The sequence below is a fragment of the Mchenga conophoros genome, linkage group LG9, assembly GCF_057382185.1.
Source record: "Mchenga conophoros isolate Kocher_MC1m ecotype Shallow Benthic linkage group LG9, M_conophoros_male_GT1.1, whole genome shotgun sequence".
Lineage (NCBI taxonomy): Eukaryota > Metazoa > Chordata > Actinopteri > Cichliformes > Cichlidae > Mchenga > Mchenga conophoros.
Window position 1 is genome coordinate 21,235,836 of NC_140534.1, and position 15,696 is coordinate 21,251,531.

The following is a 15,696-nucleotide window of genomic DNA, read 5'->3' on the forward strand; positions in this document are numbered from 1 at the left end:
AAACGGACAGAAAATAAGTAAAGGCATAACGGGTCCGCTTTTTAAAAAAAATGTCGCAGTACTGCCCACTCAAGGATTTGGCCACTGGGATGTGAAGGGTTTGGGTGAAGGGCCTCCAGGTGTTAAATGTCCTCAATGAAATGACAGGGCAAGTTTCCGCTCTTGCTATTTGGAAGATAATAATAATATTATTATTATTATTATCAATAAAGTGTTATTATTTTTTTATGTCTCGTCAATTGAATTCTGAACTGTTCGTCGAGTGAAGAGCTGCGACTTGAGATCAAGTGCGTGAGTTGGCCCAAATCTCTGGGACGGAGACTGGGAATCTGGGTTGATGATTTCACTCGGAGTCGTTTGCCATCCACTTAGGCTCATCTTCCTATACCTGACAGCCAATGTGTGGTACATGGTGTGTGCGACACCTCTTTTTGATTGCAGCTAGATACAGAGTGGGTCAGCGACTGTAGCAATAACTACGGTATATCAGAGGTGTTGTCTTTTCTTTTCTTTTTCTGAACTCATAATGCAAGCCGAGCGCTCTCCTCTGAGTGGGTTTTAGAGGTCATTAAAGCTCATTCTTCTTTCTTAGAAACATGTAAAAGGATCTCAAGATTTTCTGATATGATGTGGAGAAAAATGCCCCAAGAAGCAAAGTTTCTGGCTTTGTTTCTGTTCTCGATGTTTTTTAACAGTTTCAAAACAGGACATAAGAGGTTTCACTTCCTTTTTTTTTTTTTTAAATAAGCTTATACTTCTTAAATATTAAATGTCTAAGCAGAAAGAGCTTTTAAGGAACTTAAAGCCTAAAACTGATTCAAAAAAACATATAATTCACTACCTGGTCGCTGTGTGTGCACCTGAAGAAGGACACTGATGTTTTTTCCCCTCAGGATGTCATTAAAAGTTATAGCATTTAAACTGACCACTGCCCCATCCCCTTCTTTAAACAGACCACGTCCAGAATGAAGACAATTACGCCCAGGCTCTGGATAAGTTTGGCAGCAACTTCATCAGCCGGGACAACCACGACCTGGGAACAGCCTTCGTCAAGTTCTCTTCCCTCACCAAGGAACTGTCGGCACTCCTGAAGAACCTGGTGAGTCCAGCCTGTCAGCACTCAAAGTGTCATTAAAATAAATGGCTTGGAGAGCCTTTACTGCTGGCCTGGTCTATGCAAGGGTAGAAAGAGGAATCCTTTCCATACACAGCTTACGTTCGCTGTCTTCACTTGGATCAGTGGGATAGATTAGGATTACTTTAGTTTAAAGGTGAAGATTGAAAGGTTGGATGAAGCAGCTAACACCTGAGTTATGCGTTTGTACAGGTTCCAGCTGAATAATACATGTTCATCAATCTCTGCTCTCGCCTACGCAGTCAAAACCATCATGGCGACTGGACAGTATAGCTGACTTTATCCACCTTTTTCCTTACCAGACGGGCTCTTATCTGCCTGGTGTGGATTTCCCCTGACGTTTCTGTTGAATAATGTGTCCTGTTTGAATCCTCTGAATGATTGTTGTTGGAAGAGCCAGACCACGCGCTCTCTCTTTCTCTTTCTTTTGCTCTCTCTCTCATCCTGTGTGGCTCACGGGGAGATTAGACTCCATAAATAAACTTGGCAGCACCAGGAACAACTGCATGCGTGTTTGTGTGCATGCGTGTCTGTGTGGAAACCACCTTAAATCACTCACCTGTCTGAGCTGCCTGCATATTGAAGCAAACATCTCTTGACTTTTTCATTTTGAGTATTTCATCGAGTGCATTTTTCAGACTTCAATAACGGCGCCCTGAGGGCAGCTGGTGTGTGCGTGTACTACAAATGAGTATCGATGAGCGGCGCTTGCCCTAGATGTCCTACATGTGTCATCAGCTGAAATTTAAGGATTTCGCAAACAGATAGAAGCAGCTTTTCTGTGTCTTCTTCTCTGTTTTCCTTCTGAGAAGACAGTGACAGTTTCCAGGATGGCTGTTAGAGCACATCGGCAGCCGGCCAATGAAAGATTGATTCTGACAATAGCATATGCAAGACAGGCACTTAAGAAGCACATTAGCGCCCATTAAGCATTGTTTACTTCCTCGAACGCTGCAGTGAGGCGCTGTGGACTTGGCTAACAGCAACAACGGGACTTAAATGCTTAGTGGTGTTGTGAGTGACCTTGCTGATCCTAATGGTTAGAGCTGCTGAGCCTAGCTGCGGCAACCCGAGCTGCTGCAGACATCGTTCTTTGACGGACTCACTTGCATGTGCGCCATTTTCCTGTGGCGTTTGCTCGTTGCTTCAGCCAGCTGCAGCAGGAATGTGTTGATAAAGTGCAGTGAAGGTTAAAAAAACAAGGCTGGTGCTGTTTTGTTTTTCTCTCAAATCCAAAGATGCACTGAAGATGCACTGCTTTAAAACTGTGCTTTTTCATTTCATTTTAATGGGATCAAAGGCCTGTGTGTAAAGTGGAAGGAATGGTTTGTACTTATTACTTAACTGCAGACCGTTTTAGCATTTTTCAACTCATTGTTTTAGTTTCACATCCCCCGCTTTGGTTTTGATTCATGCTCATTACTTTAATCTGACTCAGGATTCATTGTTTATCATTTTTCTTATTGATCCCTGATTTTATTTGTTTGTTAAAAAATGGTCCTACTTATGTGTTTAGCTTTTTTTTTTTTTAACATAATGTTGAAAGCTTGTATGTGAATCAGCTGTGCAAAAACTCCACCGACATGTTTGATGTTACTAATCCTGATTTATTGAACAAATCGGAGCTGGTTGCCAATTCCCATTATAGTCTAGCCCCCAGTAAAAGTTGTATTCAACACTCCATGACCCAGTAGCAGACAAAGCTGGTGATTTGCTGCCACAGCCTTTAGCAATTAAACCACGCAGTGCTAACTGGAATAGTGGAAACAAAAAGTGGGGCACACAAGAGATGACTCGACTTCCCGGCACTGGACATTCGATGGGAGAGCTCCTTTCCCAACAGGAGAAACTGGCAGTGTTGTGGTGGGCTGCAATAATTTCATGTCATCTTTATGAACTCCTACTGCTAAGAGTAAATATTACACTAGACAGTCATGATAGATGTTGGACAGGTGCTCTCACGTCTGCAGCTTCATGCAAACACTGAGCTGAAACTGATTAGACGATCACCTCTTGCAGGATCTCTACTTCTGGATTCCATACTGAAACCAACATCAGAGACTGCTTGCAAACTTTCAGTGAAACTTGTTTCTGAGTTCGTTTGAGGTGATGAAGAAGTCACGCAGATGTTGGTTATTTTTTAGAGCCTGAGTACGACTACATTCAGAGTTTGTCATGAGGTCCTAGAACAGGAGTGCCAAACATAAGGCCCAGAATTGACTCTGATCCGGCCCACTGACAGTTTTTCAAATGCTAAACATTTACTGTCAATTTATGAAAACTAGTTCTAATAAATGAGAACTTTATATGCTAAATTTGGAGTTCCAGGACCGTCTATGCACGACTTAAAATGAGTTTCACATTCCTGTTCTAGATGCATTGGATCATGTCAGATGCATTGCATTTGCATAAAATAATCTAGAGTTTATGCAGATGTCCCATCTCTGGATGCGTTGCACAGGCAGTAGACAATGAACGAGAAACACAGAAGCGAGAGATCCTGTGGACACAGTAAAACTCACCAGGCAGCCTGAAATGTGTCTAAGCCTTACTGTTGGTGTTGTGTGATGTGTACAGCCAGACTATTACTGCGTTGTTTTTTTTTTAAGTGCGACTGATGGTGATCCCATTTTTTTAATGTATCTGCACAGCTGTGATTCTATTCTGCTGAGAGCATTTGAAACAATGAAACTGCTCTGCTTGTCAACAATGTGCTGACACCATTCAGCAGTGTTTACCCCAAGTTTCTTCCTGTGTGTAACGTTGAGTATGCTGTCGGCACTTGTTGGACATCATATTAGCTAAAACCGACATGTCTGTTGCAATATTTTTCTATCATATGTGTGTGACTTTGTCTTTGTTTGCAACCCGCCCTACTCAATCACGTGTTCAACAGCCCAACTTGGCACACAGGTACATCTTAGGACCCTGAAGGTCCTTAACTATATTATGACGTCATCACGTTGCCTAGCAATAACCTGGCAATGGGATAAAATTACCCTTGCACTTAGGGCTGCACGATTTTGCATAAAATGAGAATCACGATTTTTTGGCTTAGAATTGAGATCACGATTCTCTCACGATTTTCTTTTCCAGTATAAATATTTATTGCTGAAGGTTTAGTAGCAGGATTGTAACCTACAGTGTATTTATGGTTAGACTTGCTATGCTCATGAGTAAGGAACATTTAACCCGGTGTTTTAATACTTTTGGACAGATCTGTGGCACAGCGGAGTGAGTTATATCGAGCTCTGGCTGCACAGACAATACTTGTTTGTAATAGAATTTCATTGTTGGTTCTTTTTGTGGTTTTACTTGGCAGTCCCTTTAACGTCTGCCTCTGATGCTATGGTTTGATATACGAACTAAGTTTTCTCTCCTCATTATAAATCCTCTCCCTCCTCCTCCTCTTGTCTCTTTCAGCTCCAAAGCCTCAGCCACAATGTGATCTTCACCCTGGACTCGCTGCTGAAGGGTGATCTGAAAGGCGTGAAAGGGGTAAGATTTACTTTAAAAACAATTTCTCTTCTTCCTCCTTTTTTCTCTCTCTCGACTCTTCCGGGGCCCCTAATAGTACATCTCAGTGGGGCAGGGGGATAGATGGCCGGTCAGCCCATCTCTCTATCAATTTCAAGTTGTGTGCCTGTGATTAAGAGACTTGGAGGATAGACGGGGGAGTTTAGAGAAGAAACTAAAGATCACACTGTAAATCTGGCTGAAGTAAACACTGCTTTTGTGTTGTTTAAGGCGAATAACTGGGCCATGAACTCTTGATGTTTGAGGTACAAGGAGGGGCGTGGGTGCTCGTTGGGCATTGAGGCCATAAATCGAGAGTGTAGTGAAGCATTTGCTGGGCCTCAAGCAGCGATCCAACTCTTCAAATAACTCCGTCCCTCCTGTGACCTCCTTTGTAGTTTGCTGATTCTTGTTCTTCTGTGTTTCTGCAGGACATAAAGAAGCCCTTTGACAAAGCGTGGAAGGACTACGAAGCCAAGTTGTAAGTGGATAACTTAAGTGTGCTGTTGTATCTGCGCTGTTTGTCATTATGAGTCAAGCTTTAATGACATTACAGCAGTTCTGCAGGGGCCCTTAAAGAGTATCACAGAATTTACAGCACACAAACCCAATGCGAAAAACAAATAAAGGTCACATTTAGAAATGTAGCCCTTGTAATGATTAGTCCTGTGGGTTTTTTTGTCAGTACAAAGATAGAGAAGGAGAAGCGAGAGCACGCCAAGCAGCATGGGATGATCCGCACCGAGATCACCGGGGCCGAAATCGCAGAGGAGATGGAGAAGGAACGGCGTCTCTTTCAGCTCCAGATGTGCGAGGTAGGCCTTTGTTTACGTCTAACAGCTCTATATTTGCAGGAGGCTCGCTTGAGAGTCAATGATTAAGATTCAGTTTAGAGAAAAACAGATACAAAAGCAACAATTTTGCCCAAAATTGTAAAAAATAAATAAATAAATCACAGAGGTAAGACTTTATCTTAGTGGGATAAGTGTTAAAACATACAGCAGCATACCCACTAGCCTGCTCCTGTCACTTCTGTCTTTTACTTTAAAAAAGAAAAGGATCTAAGCTGATTGAAATAAGGGTCAGTAAAGGATCTACAAACTATTATTTATTGATATTAAAAAAGATCACTCGCTTAATTTCATTCAGTTCATATTTTTCCCCTGGTCCTCAAGATCCTGTCAGGGTAGCTGTCCACAGTTGGTGTGTTTTCATCAAACCCACAAAAAGTCGCTCCAACAGCCAACGGGGCAAGAGGAGCACGACCAAGAGAGCTGAAATCAAGTTATAGAAACAGATTTTCAAAACTTGACCATGATGCCTTTCATTTTTTTCCTCCGACTCTGTAAAAGCAAAATGTAACCACAGTTGGTAAGCTTGTTCTCTATTTCTGAACATCAGTGGCGTCAGGCGAATCCACAGCCTGTGGGGAGAATCCCAGCTGATTGGCTTTCGTGACGTAGCATTTTTTTCCTCAAATATCTTTATTTCAGGATTTTTCAAGTATTTTAATCACTGCATGGCCTTTCCCTTTGACTCTTTTCTATTAAAACTCCGATATATTTCAGGATATCGAGGCTCAAAAGTTTGTCATACAAAAAAAGAAAAGGTGATTCAGGCAAAGACTGAAACGAAATGCAGGAAATTCAAGAAGATATAAATATAGAAATATGTTTTTGATACTGATACTGTCACCTAATGGCTCCTGCTTCCTGTTAGCTTGAAATATTAAGACAAAACCACCACTACACACACACACACACACACACACACACACACACACACACACACACACACACACACACACACACACACACACACACACACACACACACGAAGAGCAAAGTTTATTAATAGACTGTATAAAAGTAAACATTTATGAAAAGCAGGCCAAAGGTTAAGCTCTGCCAAACTGAAAACCAGTAGCAACAGGTGAGAGGAATTGGTTAATTGAAATTTACGGATAAATTATCATCATCAACTTGTGCAGAGGAGGTCAGGAGAGAGGTACAATTGTCATGGTTTGGGCTGTTTTTCAGTCAGAGGTGTTGGTGTTGTCAAATTTGATGAAACTATCAACACAGAAAAGTGCAATCAGATTTTGATCCTCCATCCAACACCAGCTGAAACGTGTCTGATCGGTAATGGTTTCACCTTTTAGCATGACAATGCTCCCAAACGCAATGTAACACTAAGACTACGTTCACACTGCAGGTCTTAATGCTCAATTCCAATTTTTTGGATCAAATCCGATTTTTTTTGTCTGCTCGTTCACACTACAAATAAAATGTGACAGCAAACGCGCTCTAGTGTGAACGCTCAAAGCGGCCCGCATGCGCAAAAGAAGATGTCACACACAACGCGCTCTGTTTAGACCCAGAGCAAACAGTACTGTTTGACTGCTTCGGACTTTACGTTTCCCAATTTTGCTTTAAGTTATAAAGTTATTTTGTTATTTACATATGGCCTAATAATTATCCGTATTGCTGTTTTAGAGAGGAGCGGTGCTTCAATGGATAGTTGCAGATTTCTGTCAGAATCTGCAGATTATACAGTACAAATAAAGTGTTCACGTTTCTCCAACGTTGTCTTCCCAACAGTTTCACTGACATCTACACCGGATGGCCAGGAAGCGTTCGCGATGTTTTCTCCGGCGCTGATAATTGCCGTCTGTCTTGTGTCAGTGACGTAAAAGACGGATTTAATGCGACATGACCGTTCAAACAGCAGTCGCTTTCTAAAACTTCAGATATGTATCGGATTCAGTACCACATACGAAAGTGAGGTCGGATTTGAAAATATCGGATTTGTGCTGTTCACACTGTCAAACCATGATCGGATATGGGTCACATAGGGTCAAAAAAGTCGGATTTGATGCGCTTTCGCCTGCAGTGTGAACGTAGCCTATGTCATGGATCGGCCTAAGAGAGTTCAGACTGTGTTGAAAAACAAAGGTGGTCGTCCAAATAATGACAAACTCTCTTTTTGCCTTTTATACTATATGTCTATGTATATATTCACAAAATTTGTCCACCTATTTCCCATTTTCCTGTAAATATATAAAGAAATGAGGGGTGGCTCAAGAATACATGACAGTGAGAATCCACGAGTTTCTTCTAATTAATGTTGTAGTTTAGCAAAATATGAATTAGTAATTTCTTTTGGTTAAATTAGTGATTTGTCAAAACTGTAATGTGCAGCACCATGTGTAGGGTTTCAACATACACCTCTGCTACAGTAATGCAAGGCGTGTATTTTCACTGGAGCTGAACTGGTTGTTGCAGTGATTGCATGTCAGAGGATAAGAATAAGAAGAAAAAGAGTCGATGACATAAGTTAGATATTTGAGCTCTTACTAAACAATCAAACGTTTGTCTTTAAGTGCTTTCAGATGTTCATCTGGTGCCGTGAACGTGTTTGCTGTTAAACATGTTGTAACTCTGTTTGATATTAGCGCACAAAGAGCAAACTTAAAGAAATCTGACAGCGAGAATTAAGTGTAAAACAATTGCGAGCTCCTTATACGCCCATGAGAATCAGAACAAACTGTTAGAGCTCACTCTGCTCTGCCAAAAACGTCTCTAGTGGTGGGTGGTGACGCCTACGCCTCGTTCACTGTTTTATCCTGGTAGGATTTTTTACATAATGGACCAATGGCTGCTGCACTGCTGTTGGCTGTGTGAATTATTCACTACAAAACTCGCTGCACTTCTTTTGTGCCCTGCCATGCTGATCTGCCCCCTTCTCACTGTGGTTCTCAAGTATTTCCTTGCTCACATTTTCCACCTGTCTTCCAACTTCTCCTTACTCTGTTACAGAGCACGTACTGAAAGTCATACTTGATTACCACTGATGTTTTCCAACGACTTCTAAAGCTAAACATGAGCCAACATGAGAATATTAAGAATCTCTGAGCTAATCGCTAACAGCTCAGCTTCACATTAGAAAAGGAAAGTACACCCTCTGTCAGTTCTAAGGTTTTATGTATCAGGACATAATAAAAACAATCTGGTCCTTGGCAGGTTTTAAAATTAGATAAATAAAACTTCAGATGAATAGCAACACTTGATATATTTCACTGTTTTAATTTAGAAAAATTAGGAAAAAATCTAGAAGTAGTGTGTAAAAAAAACACTGATTACATCTACAGGAATTAAAAGGATGAGTAGCAGCCAGGAGCTTCCAATTCAAATGCACTTGATTAGCTGATTATCAGCAAGTAGAGCACCTCCATAAAAGTGAGATTTTGGCAGTTTGATGGTCTGAAGCAGTAAGATGTGTTCACACCCTGCAGAGGAGGACCGATATCTGCAAAGACTGCTGCTGCCCATCAATCTGAGAAGGGTTTTAAAATCATTACCAAACAATATGAAGTCTGTCACTGTACAGTGAGAAAGAGTATTTACAAGTGGAAACCATTTAAGCTCTTGTAGTGTTGCCATGCTTAGAAGAATTAGCCACATCTCGGACTCTACAGGCCTCAGTTAGCATGTTAAAAGTTAAAGTTCATGAGAGTACATTTAGAAAAAGACACAACAAGTATAGCTTGTTTGAAAGTATTACCTACCTCTCAAATCTCTAATGCACAGAATATCTGCACAAATGCCTCATACCAACTGTTAAGCAAGGTGATGGAGAAGTGTCGGTTGGGATTTTGCATCCACAAGACCTGAGCACCTTGCTGTCGGCCATTAACTCCTTCAAAACGATGTGAGAGACCGATAAAGCCATACAGAAAATGATTACTTCCCGTTATTGCTGCTAAACGTGGTTCTACAAAATGTTTAGTCACAGGGTGTACTTAGTTTTTCACTGCTTCTGGACTTTGAGTTTTTGTTGAATAAATAATAAAATAGTGTAATCTGTCATGTTGTTGATCACCTGAGGTTTTTTTTATTTTATTTCGGTAATCTGGTAAGGTACCAAATTATATTTCATTATGTCCTGTTATGTAAAAGTGAAGAAGGTGTACTTTTTTTGCACTACTGTAGATGCTAATATGCTAACCTTCTGACAGGTATTCTCACCAACTCTGTCAGGATGCCAGCATATGGTGTGTTAGCGGTGTTATAGGATTGTGGCTCTAAAACCAAAGCCCTTATCTCATAATAGTTTTAGCTCTCCTAGTAACGGCTTTTAATGTGGTAATACCAGCTGCTAATCCGCTTGGCTGCTCTGTTCAGTGTTTGGAGATGCTAGTGTGCATTTTAGCTCACTTTCACATGACCCTTACTTGCATTTTTTTTCTGGTATCATGGAAACTTTATTTGAATCTCAGCTTTTATAGGTCCCCTTAAGGTTTATTAAGATGGTATTTTTTTTAATCTTGTGTCCCTGATGCACATACTTGGCGCCTAATGGCGTGAGCTCAGCTAATCAAGTTTATTTTCGCCTCTGAATGTCTTACAATTAAAATCGTGCTGCTCTTACAGATAGACATGGGATTGTTATCAGCGGGAATCATTTACGCCTTTGCAAAGCAAATGATGTTTGCATGCAACAGAACCTCTGTAAGACAAGCCAAGGTAAAAATAAACCTTGATTAGCTGAGCTGTCATTATTATGCAGCGGCTTTGTGCATCTGAAGTTGTTTGAGACTCATTTGAATTCATAATAAATTATATTGGGCACACAAGTTTTAAAATAAATACATTCTGGGACTTTGAGGAAACTATGGAGCTCCTAATCTTTAGCTATAAGTGTCTATGTGAGATTCCCTCACTCTTTAAGTTTTTATCAAGCGTAGTATTCACACGTTTAGCATTTAAAGAGCTTCATTATCGTGAATTTGAAGTTGTTTATGGCCACTTAAATACAAAGGTCACTTTATGTACTTATTTCTTTTTGTTCTGCTTTTAGTCTCTTCTGACTTCACACTATGTTTATCAGCTAGTCACAACCGTTTCCTGCTGAGCAGCCACTGTTAAGAGCTGCAGACAACTTGATCTGCAAATGCTGCTACAAAAGGGCTGAAAAATGAAGTGAAACAGTAAAAGAAGAAAAACATGAGTAAAAAATGTGAAAAAGTCAAATTATTAAAACATCAGATTTACAGATTTTAGTAACAGAAAATTTTAATGATGTGGACGAGTGAAAAAAGTAAATCCAAAATGGAAATGAATGGAAAATAATTAGTGCTCGAATTGTGTTCAAGAATATTTTGCAGAAATAAAACAGCTTGTAAGATAAATAATTACAGCTACAGTTCAGATTGTCAGCCAAACACATGAAATGTGGCCTTTAATTCTTTGGTTATTGATTCGAGTTACTCCTGAAGGTAAAAGTGGTTTTAGTGGTTGAACGTTGTTGCTTGATTAATTAATTAATTGTAGAGAAGTCCGGCTCAAATTTGGGTTTAAAAATGTGAATATTTAACAACATAATTTTTAGTTATAAATAAACTTTTGGCATATTTATAAAATATTTGTGTTTTCCCGTTTTGATCATTTAAATTTGTTGCGCACTGTCAAATCTCCCAAAATCAAGATGAGATCTATTTATTAGAAGGATGGCACCGAAGCAGAAGGTTGGAAAAACATTAAAACCTCCTGAATTAATTAAATAGAAAAATATGATACAGAAAGTTAAGTTTACAGGAAGAATGTCCCCAAAATTAAGGAGGAAGCGTTTGAGCTATTGAGATATGGCTGGAAATTATAAACATCCTTTTTCTTTCTTGTAAGGCGGCATGTAAAAACATGTGGATGTATTTGGATACATATAATGTACTCCTATCCTATCCCTGCCCCCCCATTCAGATGGCATGTTTGTTTTTATATATAAATGATGTTTTTTTCCCCCCTTTTTCCCTTTTTATCCTTTTAAAATGTCAAGTATTTAAAAAAACAAACAGGAAAGTGGTTTTACAGCCAATCACTCTAAAGCACCGTAAGAAAGAGGAGAAGCCTTTCATTCATTTAAGCCTACAGAGAAGCTTCATATTGTTTATGATGATCATCTGCAGGCTCAACACGGCGCCTCCTTTCACGTTGTGTTTCATACGCTGCTGCAGAAATGTTTGAACCGGCACTTGAGGGAGATTTATCTTCGCATGATTCCAGAAGACCATCACATTATCCAATTTAGCAGTCCGCCTCCAGCTGATGCTGAATGCCAAAGACGAGTTGTAGCTCCTACATTACATTAGCTCCGACTTCCTCTTTCGCTGGCTTCCTCAGTCCCAGATTTGATTTTAAAATTCTTGAGAGCGTTGCACATCCGTGCTGATTTGCTTTGTCCTCCCAGACCGACAGGAGTCCTCTGAGCAGGATAAAAACATCTTTGTGGTTTTGACCACTTGTGTTTTTGTTTTTTTTGTTGTTTTTTTTAAAACGGCCTCACTGAAAACGCCAGTTTGATGACTTTGTGGTTTCAAGAATATATTTATCTTAAAAAAGAACATGTTAACGCACTATAATGAGAACATAACTGCTTGGTTCTGTGTATTCGGGACAAATATAGCTCAGTGTAGAGGCTGAACACGGAGTTTTAAAAACTCCATGACCCACCAGGCGCTGGTGTGCCTGTGGACTCATTAATATTTATATTCAGAGATGTCAAACCACTTCAGATAATGTATGAGCATGAGCTGGCAGGGCCATGGATGTTTATGTTTTTATCATTGTTTCACATGGTCGTGCAGATTTGCTGTAAGATGAGATGAGCTGCGTTCAGGGACGTTACCTATACCTAATGTATACAATGGTTGGTGTCTCTGAGTTATAACATGCATCGGTGTTATAAAAGTTCGGATTTGCAGCTAAAATAATATATAGATTAGAGTTAAATTCTACTGATGGGAATTAGATGATGCTGTTCTGTAATTTTAAAAAATGTTGTCTATGTTTTGAAGCATTTTGTAAGTGTACAAGGTGTTGTACCAAAAAAAAAGAAAGAGGAGCTACAGTAATCATTCGGATCAAAAATCTCTTAATCAACAGCCACAGAGGCTGGAGATATCAGTGGTGCTGCTGTTGTGTGCAGGGCGTTTGCTGCAGTCAGTGGTACAATCTGTTCATCCCACTTAACCTCATTTCTCTCACACTCGCTCGTGCGCTCGCTCTCTCGCCGTTACTCAATCACCAGATTACAGGACGCTGTCACTCTCTCACCCTTTTCATCCCACGTTGCCGGTGAACGAGCGCGGAAAGGCCGGGCTCAGCAGGCTGTGCTCTGCTCTGCCCAGACGCGGCAGCAGTGCGAACGTCGCTGCTCATTAACACAAAAGAGTCCAAACTCGCACATTCGGCAGCTCGCTGCGAAACACTGAACCTGCACAAGCCTGGCACAAAATGTGGATAATCTCCCGTCCAACAGGCTGTCTGAGGCAGACAAAGCGGGGGTTGCGTGCATGCACACACGCATATGCACGCATCCACACGCGCTCAGGCGTGTGCTAATGCACCCAAGCATCTGAACACAATACTAGGAGCAAATTGAAACTGTATGTTGGCGTCACAGGCTTCAGAGCGGTATTGTGTAATAGAGTAAAATTTCCCGTAGTGCTAAAAGTGGTCTTTAGCTGTGACTCTTTGTAAATCTCTGGATTGGCACACTGAAGGATTAGTTTCAGATTAAGATCCTCTTTTATTTGTTTGTTTGGTCGGAGCGTCGTCTGAAGGCACCCAGACTGAGCACACAGCCTACAAAGCACTTTCTCTAGAGGCTGTTCCTTTTTTTTTCTTCTTTTTTTTAAAATAATGCTAATGTTAAATATTTCCCATCAACCCTTTGAAACTTTATTTAGATCAAGGCAGACGGATGGTATTCTCCTGCTCTACAAGGGAATTTCACAGTGTTTGTCTGGTCTCCGCTCCCACAGTGTTGAGGCAGGCTTGGCTCGCACATCAAAGGTCTCATGAACATATGTGCACTCAGATGAGATTATCATAATGCAAAATGCTCATGTTATAAGTATCTAAGGCAAAAGCAGAAGCTTTTACTGTCTGTGTAACAGTGCTGGCATGTTATACCTCATTAAACCCAGAAATCCTTTAAACGTACCCTACATTTCAACTCATGGCTGAACTCTGCTTCTCCCCTTCTTGCAGTACCTGATCAAAGTAAACGAGATCAAGACCAAGAAAGGAGTGGACCTCCTTCAGAATCTAATTAAGTATTACCACGCACAGTGCAAGTAAGTACCACCTTAATCCCCCTAACCCATATGTAACGCTCTCCTGGCATGTCCATCACACCCACCAACGAAACTCTTTCAAAAGAAGTAGGTTGCTGCCTCACTCTCCGTCTTGCCGTGCAGCTCTTGATGTCAATTTTCTTGCTCCTGCATGAATCACAGCTCTGCAGGGTGCACAGGAACACATATATAGCTCTCATAAATATGCACAGGTCCTCACAAAGATGCGTTCTGACACCTCCATGGTTTGGCGGGTAAATAAAGTTGGTGCTCTCCACGCCAGAACTGTGGCCCATGACAGAATGACAGATCATCTCTCAGCGTTCTAGTTCCTGTCATAATACCAGGAGAAAACAATACACTTCCCCTTTAATCTGTCCAACCTGGGCCTTGATGGAGAGAAAAACTGCAGTGGTGATGGATTAGAGGCATAAGGACGCCGGATGGCGAGCTGAGGAAAGTGCAGGAGGCAATTTTGTGTTCACTTCAGCTTTAATTCGACTTCTAAAATTAAGAAAGTTACAATCTAACACTACCGCAGCGTTAGATTAATGTTTCCCTCAATTCTGCACTAAAAGTGGCAAATAAAAGGTTGTTAGAAACTGTAGTCGTAATGGGTGTCAGTTATTAAATTACCCAAAAAACGCCAAGTAGAATGAATCCATCGCTAACTATGCAGCACAGCAAAATGTGCCAAGGGAGGTCAAGTCAAGGGAGGTGAATCCTTTTCTAAAACTGCAGTATAAACACTTAAACTGTGCATTCTGACACTCTGCAAAGTCAACAGTACTTGACACGGAGAGCACGCTGGAGTGGGAGGAGAGATGTGGGATTGTCGGTGCAGAGGCTGAAAGAAAACAAGCAGAGGGAAAGCGGTGGCAGCGAAAATAATGAAAAGAGGAAGGGAGATGTATGTTTCGAGAAGAAAAAAGCATCGACGGAGAGAGAGAGGGATGGCGATGGAGATGGAGATCATTAGTGGTGATTTGCGGCCGTGGAGCTGCATCGAGGTGTGTACCGCTGACACATCTGCAATGGATTTCAGGATGTGCTAAGCACCTCTGCAAATCTGCCCAGCACTCCTGTGCCAGAACGAGCCCGGCTATACATTAAACTGCCTCCATCGCCCTATCCCTCTCTCTCTCTTTCTGTGACCTTCGTAAAGGCCAAACCAAGCTCACTGTAACACATGAGATTTGATCACATGTCACGCATCTGGATGACTTTTAATGCCAGTGAAGTTCACGTGTTATCTCTGTTCCCCCCCCCCAGTTTCTTCCAAGATGGCTTGAAGACAGCAGATAAGCTGAAGCAGTACATCGAGAAGCTGGCAGCTGATCTCTACAATGTAAAACTCCTCTTCGCTCTGGTTTCATCTCCTGCTCATTATAGGGTTTCATTTTTCATAGAAAACAACTTCTGAGCTATCCCAAGAGTCGGTCACCTGCTTTCCTGGACAAAACTAAGAAGTATAGTTAGAATGAGCAAACCGAATTATTTTCACTTCACTTTAATTACACATTACATATCTATATATATATATATATATAAAGCAAATGTAGCATTCTGACACAGGCGAGGATAATCCTTCACCAAATGCTGACCACCACTTCTTATTTACAGCACTGCTGTGCTTTCTCCTGAAGCAGCAGTTTTCTCAGAATATCATGCTCTTGCACTTTTTAAAGCAAGAAAAGTTGGGCAATCCTGCACCCACTGTCATGATTCAGGAAAATACTAGACCTCACATAACTTGTTGGGCGAGGGAGGTATAGGCTGGTCATCTGCTAGTCTACCAATCTGCCAATCCCTGATCACATCAGTCTGTAAAGCAAAGTATCCTCGGGCAAGACAGTGAACCCCGAGATCCTCCTAATGCGTTCAGCGGAGTGTAAATGTAAGATGGTGT

General features: G+C 41.1%; 1 protein-coding gene across 4 annotated transcripts in view; it reads left to right on the plus strand.

Annotated features, from left to right (window-relative positions):
• The window catches only part of asap1b (ArfGAP with SH3 domain, ankyrin repeat and PH domain 1b), an 83,611-nt gene that overhangs the window by 35,497 nt on the left and 32,418 nt on the right, over window positions 1-15,696 (plus strand). For all 4 annotated transcript variants that reach the window (XM_085286907.1, XM_085286909.1, XM_085286908.1 and 1 more), the window contains exons 3-8: window positions 954-1,099; window positions 4,559-4,633; window positions 5,083-5,132; window positions 5,337-5,466; window positions 13,702-13,787; window positions 15,060-15,135. In XM_085286907.1, the coding sequence (XP_085143033.1) occupies window positions 954-1,099; window positions 4,559-4,633; window positions 5,083-5,132; window positions 5,337-5,466; window positions 13,702-13,787; window positions 15,060-15,135 (563 nt within the window). The remainder of the gene's footprint in view (window positions 1-953; window positions 1,100-4,558; window positions 4,634-5,082; window positions 5,133-5,336; window positions 5,467-13,701; window positions 13,788-15,059; window positions 15,136-15,696) is intronic.